This window comes from Belonocnema kinseyi, chromosome 2 (assembly GCF_010883055.1).
Source record: "Belonocnema kinseyi isolate 2016_QV_RU_SX_M_011 chromosome 2, B_treatae_v1, whole genome shotgun sequence".
Lineage (NCBI taxonomy): Eukaryota > Metazoa > Arthropoda > Insecta > Hymenoptera > Cynipidae > Belonocnema > Belonocnema kinseyi.
Genome location: NC_046658.1, coordinates 86,305,067 through 86,317,287, shown reverse-complemented (window position 1 = coordinate 86,317,287; position 12,221 = coordinate 86,305,067). Strand labels below are relative to the sequence as shown.

General features: G+C 28.7%; 2 protein-coding genes across 2 annotated transcripts; both read left to right on the top strand.

Moving 5' to 3' along the window:
• Positions 1-204: 204 nt before the first annotated feature.
• On the top strand, positions 205-4,544 carry LOC117167167. The gene is made up of 7 exons (XM_033351892.1): positions 205-993; positions 1,184-1,276; positions 1,351-1,515; positions 1,668-1,724; positions 1,942-2,153; positions 3,386-3,545; positions 3,845-4,544. The coding sequence occupies exons 1-7, from the start codon at positions 987-989 to the stop codon at positions 3,991-3,993; spliced, it is 843 nt and encodes a 280-aa protein (XP_033207783.1). The 5' UTR covers positions 205-986; the 3' UTR covers positions 3,994-4,544.
• A 1,300-nt stretch (positions 4,545-5,844) lies between these two features.
• LOC117182873 (zinc finger protein SNAI2-like) lies at positions 5,845-10,575 on the top strand. Its single transcript, XM_033375986.1, has 4 exons — positions 5,845-5,881; positions 5,990-6,082; positions 7,967-8,161; positions 10,167-10,575. The coding sequence occupies exons 1-4, from the start codon at positions 5,845-5,847 to the stop codon at positions 10,451-10,453; spliced, it is 612 nt and encodes a 203-aa protein (XP_033231877.1). The 3' UTR covers positions 10,454-10,575.
• Positions 10,576-12,221: the final 1,646 nt, after the last annotated feature.

The window sequence follows — 12,221 nt, the reverse complement described above, 5'->3', positions numbered from 1 at the left end:
GGGAATGGATGCTACTTGGATGTAAGTATCTGAATTTTTAAAGAGAATATTTTAAATCATATAATATTTATGTGTTTAATAACAACTGAACTGCATTACATAATACAAATTAATTCATGATAATTTTTTTAACCAATGTAATTAGAGTAAGTTTAGAAATGTTTGAACACTTACTAATATAATTTTTTATTATTGCAGGTGCGGATCGACTTGAAACAACCGCTTTCAATGAAATGCAATTATCACAAGAATTTAATATTGTGTCCAATTTAATAACGTGTCCAATTTGCATCTGCTGTAGAACAACAGTACATTTGCGTGAATGTGGAAAAGGATATAAATGGCTGGGCAATTTAAGAAGACACCAAAGATTAGAATGTGGCAAAAAGCCATCGTATAATTGTTCAATGTATCCCAAAGCTTTTTACAGGCATTACGAGTGGAAAAACCATACAATTTTGAAACACTCTGAAGTTCCTTCACGGGACTCTGGTGTCCATAGAGAGAGTTAAAAAATGTTTCCGCAATTTCTTTAGAAATTTAGAAATTTTTTAACCCCAGTAGGAGAAAATAAAAATGGTTGATGTTTGAATACGAATCTAATGCAGATATATTTTAATTTGATTAGTTGAACGATATTGAAAATTCAGACTTTTTCAAAAAGAACACAGGCTATTCGATTAATTGCTTTTTAGAAAATTTACTTTAAATAATACTATCTGCATACGTATAGAAACGAAAATTGGAAAATATTTTGATGTGCCTGCTGTAGTTTAGAAACTTGCTTATGGACCTGTTTTGGAATTTGATAAATGTGTAACATTTTATTTTGTGTTATTTGAACGTAGAATTTTCATACTTTTAAAGTTGTATAAAATAAATTGTTATTTCGAAATTGTTAGTTGTAAACCTTAGGAATTGAGAAATATATAATTATATTTTGACCACTTGATAGCTCCAGGAAAAAATGTCCCGAATATAGATATATGGATGGTAAACTTTATTTTGCAAAAAGTACTATATGCATGAGCTACGCATGTTGTAAACCTCTATTTGATGGAACTTTCTCTATTTTCTTTTCAGTTTTTGACTGTAAAATTATTTATAAAAGTTTTTCTGTATAAAAATTATAGAATTTACTGAAAACTTTATCCTCTCAAGAAACGTCTTATATTAATTGCAGGTAAAATCCGTCCAAAACCTATGAATACTCTTTTGGCAAAAACTAAAAAATTAACTGGAATAGCTAAATGGCGACTATCTTCAGCAATTCAAAGTAAGTATAATTTTTTTGCAGTCATTTGTTTATTTATTATTTTATTAATCTTTGTAATTGTTATACTTTTTTAGGCGAGGCTGGTCCTTCTTCTGGAAAAAATCAAATTGTGTATGAAGTAATTCATCTACCTGTTGCCACTACTAATTCCACATGTTCTAAGGAAGTTAACGTTGTAAACAATGAAAATAAGGACCCATTGGAGAAAAAAACTGAAGAAGAAAGTGATACTTCTGAAGGTAAGATTAAATTATTAATCAAATAATATTAACGTTGAGACCGTTGAAATTCAGATAAAAGAACACATGTTTTAAAGAGCGTACAGTTACAAATAGGATAATAAATTTTTAATAAATAATACCGACCTAAATCAATTTTATATTTGTTTCAGCATTAAAGGATCAGGGTCAATCAGCAGAAATTTATGTGCCCCAATCTAGTGTAGAAGGTAAACCAATTATTTACAGCACTTCCAAGATAGCTTGAATTTTCATTTTTTCTTACTTTGAGATATTTTTTATCATAATGTCTAAAATCAGTGAAGGTTATTAAAAGATATTTAAATAAGAAATTTTGTCTAAAAACTTTGTTGAATTCTCAAGAATGCAATTTATTTTAAGAAAACAAGTGAAACCTAATTCTATTTTTTCTCATATTTTTTACAGGATATTTTAAAAAGATAGTCCACTTGTTCAAATTCATACACTTCAATTTACAAAACATTGACAAAAAGTTGGATAATTCAGAGAAGGCAAAACCAGCACAAGAAACTAATGACTACACGATTCTCGCTCATTTTATTCCTGTAAATAATATCGAGAGCATCAATCACTTTGAAATGTTAATTGCTACTGATAAAGATGCTGTTTCTCAATTCGTAAGTATTTTATTTCTATAATTTTTTACAGATTTTTAATAATAACTAGCAGTAAGTCACGCGCGGGTTCACTTTCTCGATTTTTATTTCCTAACATTAAAAATACATGCAATTGAAAAATTTATCATCAGACATAAGTGTATTAATTAAGAGTTTTTGAAATTATTGAAGTGATAGTTAAGAACTTTGAATTGAAAGCATTTGAAGTTAAAAAAATGATATTGGAAGATTTTTAATTAAAATCCTTCCAAAGTAAACAATCTTATATCAGGTGGTATATTTAAAAGGACATATTTTAACCACAAGCTCTCATAATTGAAAATTTTATTTTAAAAGGAAAAATCTCGAAATTTAATTATTCTAGATTAAATTTTCTGAAAAAGGATAATGGCAAGATGTACACAATTGAATAATTTCATGTTAGAATTTTGAATATTGCATTATTTAAAATTCAATAAAATTGAAATTTCAGCGTTCATTATGCAAATGCAAAACTCTAAAATTGTAACCATTTAATATCGTTCAATATTTAACACTTCGTTCAGAATTATTATTCATTCTTGAATATTGTAATTGAGTAATTTCTTTGATTCCAAATTGTTACAGCCTTAGAGTTTAGAGCTGCATTTTGAATTTTTTCGGCTTATAAGTTTTAATTTGGCAATTAAAATGAAAATGGTCAAATTTCGGAAATTATAATTAACAATATGATAATTGATTATTTTCAAACAATTTAAATCTACTTAAAATAATACAATTTTAAAAGAATTGTTGTCATTTTTAATTACTAGAATAATTATTTTTTGGACTTAAAAAAATTTATCTCATCAATTCTAGTGTGAAACTATAATTTTGTCATCTAATAACAATTTAAAATTCCGCACTTTCAGTAGTTTTTACTTTGAAACATTCAATCGAATTTCAAATTTTAAATTGTCAAGTTATAATCGCTTCGAGTTGCAAATTTTGAAAATTCAAAAGTTTTCAATTTTGAACGCTTTTAATTAGAAATAATAAAATTTCGACTCATTTGTAATGAAATTCTTCAATGCCAAGTTTGACTTACAAGGTTCTTAATTAAAAATGGTTCAAAACATTTTTTTAAATAAAAATAAAAGTAATGAATCTAATATAATAAAAAAATCTAAACAAATCTTATATATAAAAATTCATTTAATGATAGATTTTTATACATTATTTAACAATGTCTTCTAATCTTATTTTAATTCCAGAAAAAAATGTTGACTCAAACTGGAGGACGTACTGTAAAGGATAACATATACAGATCACTGAGAAAGATTTTCACTAATGCATGTGCCATACAATGCTCTTGGCAGGGACGAAAAAATAACTTTCGAGTGTCTGATTTGTCATTTATGCAAATCATGAAAGGTAATTTTGTCAATATTTTTTTCCACTTCAACAGCCTCAACTCACAATATAAAACCGTTTTCGGACATGGATTTTATTGTACGACGCAATCTGATGCAACTAACGCGCCGAGAGTACGGCCCTCAAGCGAAGGCTATCAGTTCTAAAACCGGCGTTAACCGGGAGGTTTTATATTGGGAGTTGAGTATAAATAAACTTTTTAAATTACTATTTCTTTTCCTGTCTCAGATAATTAATATCCTTTTTCTTCACAAATAATATTAAATCATTTGTCATTTTTATTTTATTTATCTTTGCAGAAACGTTTTGTACAACGTTCCCACATATAACCGAAGCCGAATTCGAAACAATTGCTGCTGAGTGGTTTAGATTTGCAAAGCAAAGATTAATCAGAGAGGAAACGAGGATGATGAGCAAAACAGACCCTTTACAATGTGACCAGAATTAAAAAATCGCAGGAAAGGAGAACATCTAACAAGCGAAATATGTTGATTAAAACATAAGTTGTGTTATACATTTAGATTATTGATTAGACTAAATCTAGTTTAGTATTTTACAATTTGATGAGATATTTGTATCAGAATTACTTGAGAATTGACATTAAGATTTTAATGTAGCCTTTAATTAAAATTAGCTTTTTAGATTTATTACAAAACGTTTATTCAAAATTTATCCGGCAATTTTATTCTCTTCATTAAAGATTCAGAATTTTAAACTATAAAATGTTATATTAACTCTGTTACTCTAAAGTGATTTTAACAATTATTCAAATTTAATTTTTTTACGAAATGTGTTTAAGCGTTGGCTATTTACTCAGAAGACAAAAATATCTACTATCTATTATTCTTTTCATGGGAATTGAATTATTCAGGTATATTTTTAAGCGATTTTTCAACTTAAGGTTTTAAATTTTATAGAAGTAAGTTATTATTCGTGTGTTTAAATAATAATAACTTCATAATATAGATAACCGAGATCATTTAACTACATCATGATCTGTCAAAAAGCATCAATTTTGTAACAGTTTATATATTCGATTTTATTTAAATTATTATATTTAAATTAAATTCTACTTAGATAAAAGTACTTTGTACGTGATTTAAATTCATACATGTTCAGGTTCACAGTCTATATATCAGCGATTTTGTTATAAGGTACAATTTATTTCCTAATCAATGTATCGCTTTTTTAATTATTTAATAAATTTTTGAGAGTTCTACTAAGAATATTTTTGATTTTAATTACTTTAATACTGCCAACGTTATTCATTGAAATCATCTCGTACGTTCTTTTTTTTTTGATTTCTTAAATGTTACAACTCTTAACTAAAATGTGTTTTTTCTAATTAAAGTATTTTGTTTTGTTTCAGATTCATCGTCATATTGTATGGGAATTCATCATTCTAAATTTGGTTTTAATCAAAGTAGAATTATGACACCAAGCAATAAAAACCAACAAGATCCTTTAGCAACGTCTCGACCTGTTCGTGAAAAAAAATTCAAGTGTCACCAATGTTATCGTGGCTACAGTCGATTAAGTGATTTGAAGGCTCATTGTGATTTTCAGTGTGGAAAAGAACCGAGATACGCCTGCAAATATTGTTTAAAAAAAGATAAATTTAGCTCAAACATGTACAAGCATGTGAGAAAAATACATAAAGACAAGAAACTGGTTATTATTGACATGCACAAACAAAAATTCAAGACAATTCCGAAAAAATTTTAATAAAGTGTATAAACTTTGTCAGTAGACTATAATATTTACTATACTGCTAGATCTAGGTATCGATAATCGCATTTGATGTTATTTCTGATATATCAAGATGAAATAAAAAGTTTGATTTCAGTTTTGTGGACATCAGTTTGAAATTCTCTTCCTTATATTTGTGAAGCGGATTAGAGTCACTGAAGTTAGCGGATGAGCGCAGCTCGCCTCTCACACGCGGAGAACCTTCGACCTGGCGAAGAGGTCCCGAGGCTTGCTGCTGATTTAACTGGGGTTCTCCGCACGTTAGAGCCGACTACGCACATTAGCTAACATCACAGTGGCGTTCATCGGCTCCCTGCTTATTTTCATCATTTCATTTTAAAATTTGCGTTGGGTTACTTTTTCGAAGTGAATTTTTATATAGAGTTTCGCATTCTTTGAATTTATTATTACAGCAGACTCTCACAAAGCGTTTGGAGTTTGGGATCGAGCACCTCAATAAGCGCCCGCTTAGCTTAGACACGCCCCTAAGGCTTGATGGGGAATATCTCTAAGGCGCACTGGCTCTAGGCGCTTACTGAATTTAGAGGTAATGGAAGAGAGAGGTACTTGGCGAGAAAAGGTGCTTTGTGAGAGTCTGCTATAATAAAATTTAAGAAGTAAAAATTGAAGGAAATGATAAACCATTAATTTGAAATTTAATTACAACTTTGACTATATTATCTGTTTTGTTTCAGGTTTCAACTGGAATTTCCAAATGTCCTCAGCATCATCCTATGGGATTTCAGGAGCTCAGAATGAAGGCCTCAAGAAATTTCCTTGTCCGGGATGTACCAGTGTTTTTAGTCAAAAAAGTGGTTTAGTTTGTCATCAAAGGTTTGAATGTGGCCAAAAACCTCATTTCAAATGCCCTTTTTGCAATTATCTTTCAAAAAAATCTTCAAATGTTCAAAAACATGTTCGTCGAAAGCACCAAGGACTTCCTGTTTCTTACCTCTTTATATAATATCAAAGAGAGGCTGTTTCGAGTTTCTGAACAAAAATCATCACCATGTGTATTCTCAGCTAAAATGTCTTCCTTCTATATAACATAAGCTATACACAGCTTTTTAAAGTAAGAATTTGTAAAAAGTACTATAAACAAATTTGTGAGGGGCTGACAAAGTTTTGTTTTTGATTCTTTTACAAAGTTGATTCACTGGAGTAAAATGTTTATTTATTTATTTTAAAATATATTTTTTCATTTGTTATAACTATTAGTTTTTATGAGGGTTGGAAATGATAAATGTAGAGTTGAATATTTGTAGAGTTGTATGTTTATTTACCTTTTTTACATAAATATTTTTTTATTTTATAAAGATATGGTAAGAACTGTAAGAATAAATACGTAATAGAGTGGTCAAAACAAATTTTGATTTTGTATTCTTAAAGAGTCTCGCCCTCTCATTTAGTGTCATTTGGGTAGAAATAATATTCCTAATTCTTTTATATTAAAAAAATTCACCCTTAATACACTATACCATAATTTTTAAGTATATTTTCTGAGCTTTATAATTTAAAAATAAAAATTCTATACGTAAATTATATAACAATTTTTACTATACAAGTATAGAAAATAATGCCCTTAAAATAATAATTTTTATTCTTTTCACCATTATTAATTCATAAAAAATTATACTTTCTTTCTTCAGAACTTTTTCTTTCAATATATATTGTACATAAGTATATTGAAAAAAAGTTTTTAAGCAAGTAAATGTAATTTTTATGAATTAATCAAATCCTGACTATGAAAAAGTTACTTTTTCTAAATTCTAATCAGGATAAGTATACCATTTTTTGGTCAATATTATAGCAATCCGCGACGACCTTGAAGTTTGGAAATTTTTGTTCTATAAGGGCAAAGATTATAGTGATTTTTTATGTAAATGTAACGATATTGTGTGATATTGTGGTGGCTTGCTGCAATATCGAGAAACAAAATTGTAGACTCAATCTAATTAGAAAAGAAACATTTTTCCAAATTCGGGATTTAAAAGGTCAAAATTTCATGAAATTTAGAAATAACTGTTAAAACTTACGTTATAGTGGTTTATAAATTAAATGATTTATTGATTAGTTTATGTTTTGGAATACTTTAAAGGTCGTGCCCTACCTGCAATTTTTTATTCAATCTTAAAAACTAAGCCATTTTTTACCAACTGAACTAAAATAAGGTGAGACTTGAAAATATAAAAAAATAAATTTTCTGCATAACCCTTCTACTATGTTGTAAAAATCATTACTTAATTTGGTTTTAAATCATCTAGAATTTAGAATTTAAGATAGATTATCGATAAGTGCTCTATGGTTCTGAACAAATTTCTCTGAAATAATAAAATTCGCAAAAGCGAATAACTAAGGAATTATCATATTTATATTTTAGTCATATTCTATTATAACGAATTTTGAGTAGATTGTATCAGAAGAAAATTATTTGCGAACTGTCAGTAATTGCAATAAATAATTATAAACAAGTGGAAATATATATACTTCCAGCCAGATATTGGGGAATAGTTAAAAACGAAGTTACTCTTTTCATCTGTTTCCTCTGAATATAAAATACATTTAATAACTTTTTCTAGCGTTATAAAATATTCTTTATATTCTAGAATGATTGTTGTTCTTGTAGAATAAATAAAATTACAATACTCATTATTGATTTTGTTTTGTTTCAGATACATCTTTTACGATAAAATTGGACGCAGCAATATCTGCAAAATCCTCTCGGTTGAAGTTTAACGCAATATCAGAGGAACAACAAAAAGAATTAAAAAAATATCCCTGTTCAAAATGCAATAGTGTATTTAGTTACAAAGGTGGACTTAAATATCACGAAAAATTTGAATGTAGCCAACCACCACGTTTTTATTGTTCGTATTGCCAATATAAAGCTCGTCACATTTCAAATACTCGAAAACATGTTCGAAGATCTCATCCTGGAGCAGAAATTCGTGTCATTGATATTTTCAATATGTGAAAATGTTTACAATAGATAGCTGTAAAAACATAAGACTAAATAAAGGAAGTTCTCTCTTCACTGTAAATTAATTTGTTTCAAACTAAAAATAAGCACACTTTAATTTACTGTTCTTTTTTCCGTTCAATGTTATGAAAAGTAAATATTATTTTACACAAGGATGACATTGACGAGTTTTAGACTCACGTCTTCGATATTGTACAATTTTGGAATAAAATACTTTAACATAAGACAACTTATTAAAAGTTAAGCTACCCCAATTTAAAAACTTTAAAAACTTTTAAGAATTTACCTTTTTTAAAAATATTTCATATTTTCGAAATCACCCGAAATGTCCAAAATTCATATTAAAATTAAAGTAAAGTTTCAAATGTTTCTTTATACGGGCTGAAATCATGACTGTGTTACAAACAACATCTGAGTATCTTGCTTGCGCTCCACACTCGTTTCTGGCTCGCGTTCGCTTATTCACTCATATTCAGCTCGTACTCGCTCGCTTGCGACTCGTATTGCAAAAATCACACTCTTCGAAAACTTCACACTTCTCCCCCTTGGTTCATAAAATACTATTATTGATTTAAAAAATTAATAGTTTGAAATTGCTATTTTGAAAACAAAAACTTCATTATCCTTGAACAAAAAAAGCTTTATTAAATTAAGACAATTTATTTTAGACGGAAAAAATGTTGGTTGAGCAAACCTGTGCAAAATACAATTTTCAGTATGAGAATTTTTTAAAATTATAAATTCAAAGCTTTTGCAATATCTTAAATTTAAAGTAATTGAAGAAGAAGCTTAAGTTTAAAGTCGAAGCTTTAAGAACAAAAACATTGTAATAATATGGTTTTATAAGGACAAAATCTGAAAATTTGACAATATTTCACGGGGGGGGGGGGGGGGGGGGGGTTCAATACATTTTTGAACTGAATTATTTTTAATAGATAGATAAACGTTTATTTTTCGGCCTGCTGTCCTTAAAAAATTGACTTGCTTACACTTCTATTTTATACAGAATTTTCTTGCAACTACGTCTTAAAAAGTACCATCCATACAAGGCGCTTCAAATTTTAAGTTTAAAATTTTGTGCGAACAATTGGATATTCAAAGTTTGATAAGTGAATTTAATTTAATCTAAAAGACGTTACATATTTAAAAATTGAAGAGTTTTAAATGCAAAATCAATTTGAGTTCTTCGTAATTTTAGAATTTTTAATTCAAAATATTTTAAATTGAACGCCTGAAGGTAGCTATCATGCAAAAGTAGGTATCTAAAAAGAATATTTTTTCCGTGATTTTAAGAGTCAAAATAATATTCATGATTTAATTTCAAATAAAAAACATTATTTGTATAGAGTCCCTCGTCGTCTAAAAGTTCGGGATAAAAATTTAAGCCTTTAAAAAATATTGTGTTTATGAAAATTCTTTAATTAAAAATCGAATTATTATATTTTAATTAATTAATTAATTAAATTAATTGACTCAAACTGGGTTATTTTCGTATGATTTCATTATCCCGAAAATTCGATACGATTGTTCCTTTTTTCAAATTTCCCATTTTTATTGGAAGACTAGGCACAGCCTTATTTTAGAACACTTTTTTTCCAGATTCCTAATTTTTGGCAATATAGCTACCTTGATATTATAGACTTCTAATCAAGACTTATAAAATCTAAAAATATAAAGTTTAAACAAATATATATGCACATATAAATTTTTGTCATAAAGTTGTTTTTTCAATATTAGTTCAATAATTTTGCATGATCAATGGGTACGTACAATTAAGTTAGTTATAAGAGCACTTTTTTTGAGCAGTAATAAAAAAAAAAAATTTTTTGTCACCATCAGAACGTTGTATCTCTATTCCAGAACCGATAGACATATTTTTCTATTTTTTTCAGGTATCTATTACGACAACGATGGAATTAATCCTTATGACTTTCTAAACGTAAAGAGGTCTTCAAAAGATGGTGCGAAGTTTCCTTGTGCAAGTTGTTCGAGTGTCTTCAGCCGAAAGGATAATTTGCAGTATCATATTAAATTCAAGTGTAATCAGCCTCCTCGATTTCTCTGCGGCTACTGCAATTATAAAACCCGACATCCTTCAAATGCTCGGGCTCATATTAAAAGGAAACATCCTGACAAAGAAGTTTACTTTGTCGATACTTTTCAACAAGGGGATTCCTAATTCGTTGTAAAATGCATTCTTGAGCTCTCAACGTCTCTCTGTGTACATTCATGACATACATAATTAATAGTATTATGGTTTATATTGTATAATTTGTAATAAACAATTATTAAGACTTTTTTTTACAATGTTTTAAACATCATTGCATTCATATTGAATGCTTAGTGTGATTTAATTTAACTGTTAATATAATTGAGTGACTCTTTTAAGTCCAAACCCAAGTGTGTAATAATAATTTATATTTATGTGACACATGCATGATTTCAGCCCATGGTAATTTTGCTCCCTGTGGGCAGAAATAAAGCCTGCATTACAAAACACGTCTGCAATCATGCATTTGTTATGAAAAATATCGTATGAAGCAAGGAGGAGAGGACCTTTTGGGATTCGTCTATTTTTTCAGTACTCGTGTCTGGCTCGTGCTTAACACTCGTTTCTGGCTCGCACTCCACACTCGTTTTTGGCTCGCGCTCGCACTTTTGCCATTGGCTCGTGCCCACTCACTCTTCGAAAAAGGCCCACTTCTCCCCCTTGTGCATCATATACTATTATTGATTTATCAAATGAATAGTTTGAAATTGCAAATAAAGTGGTACAGTTGCATTACAAGATTCCAAAATGATTTCCCCGAAATAAGAATTTGATTTTTCTACTAATTTGTTATTTGAATCTTTCAGGGTATCAAGTATATTATCAGGAAGACCAGTACGTCCAAAAGTCTGTTAAGAGAAGATCATCTCTAAGAGGAGAGGGAAAATTGCAATGTCCCAATTGTCCGAGTGCCTTTACTCGAAAGGGCAATTTGCAAAAACACCTAAGGTTTCAATGCGGTCGATTAGGAAGGTTGCCTTTTTTTAAATGCGGCTACTGTGAATATCGTGCAAAATTCGCTTGGAACGTTCGACTTCATGAGCAAAGGAGACATCCCGGAAATGAAATTTTCGTAGTAGATGAGCGACAGAATTTTTAAAGAAAAAATCCTTTGGAAAGGGCCTATTTGTACCGAAAATTTTAGTACTAAAATCATTTTTTTTCACGAAGAGTAAGACCTGGAAATGGGTCTATTAATACCAAAATTATGGCAAAAATAACCGCATTTTTTCGCTACATGTAGAATAGGGTGGGCCGAAAATAAAATTTTGAAAAATATACAAAATGGCTAGCCCGGAAAGGTTGTTGTATGTTTAGAAATAAAAATATCTTATTACTTTTTTAAATCAACAATAGGAACTAAAAATGTAACTATTTTTCAAGTTAGATTTTGTTAATACGTGAAAATGTTTCTTAAGATTCAGTTAATTTTTATTGATTTAAAATAAATATCCAGTACTTATTCAGCTTATTCAGTACAAATTAAAGGCATGTTACACATAATAATGTATTCTTTTTGAGTTGAAAAAACCTAACTTAAACAAGTTATACTTTTTAATTTTAATTTTTTATCAGCAGTAAATATAAAAATATACATGGAAAATGTATCATAATTTGCAAAACCTATAGGGAAATTTGGTGAATTCTCAAAGTTTCACATATTCGATCTCATTGTGACACCGTAAGTCCATTTTTTATTTCAACAGGCCATTAGAGTTTTTTAAATATAATAACACGTAGTGACTTTTTAGCACTTAGCCATGTTCGATTTTCAAAATTTTTGTATTGTCGGCCCACCCTGATGTATAGGCACTTCCATTAGGAAAATAAGAACAATGTTTTGTTCATATTTTATTAAAAGTCAGTTTTTCAGATCGAAATGAAAAAAAGATGATTG

What these genes read in the sequence shown, in the direction of transcription:
- LOC117167167 (XM_033351892.1), top strand. An exon ending in ACTATCTTCAGCAATTCAAA is followed by an intron (nt 1,277 to 1,350) that starts GTAAGTATAATT and finishes ATACTTTTTTAG; the next exon opens with GCGAGGCTGGTCCTTCTTCT. An exon ending in ATTTATGCAAATCATGAAAG is followed by an intron (nt 3,546 to 3,844) that starts GTAATTTTGTCA and finishes TTATCTTTGCAG; the next exon opens with AAACGTTTTGTACAACGTTC.
- LOC117182873 (XM_033375986.1), top strand. Translation starts at nt 5,845, where the DNA reads ATGGAAGAGAGAGGTACTTGGCGAGAAAAGGTGCTTT. An exon ending in GAAATTTCCTTGTCCGGGAT is followed by an intron (nt 6,083 to 7,966) that starts GTACCAGTGTTT and finishes GTTTTGTTTCAG; the next exon opens with ATACATCTTTTACGATAAAA. An exon ending in CCAACCACCACGTTTTTATT is followed by an intron (nt 8,162 to 10,166) that starts GTTCGTATTGCC and finishes TATTTTTTTCAG; the next exon opens with GTATCTATTACGACAACGAT.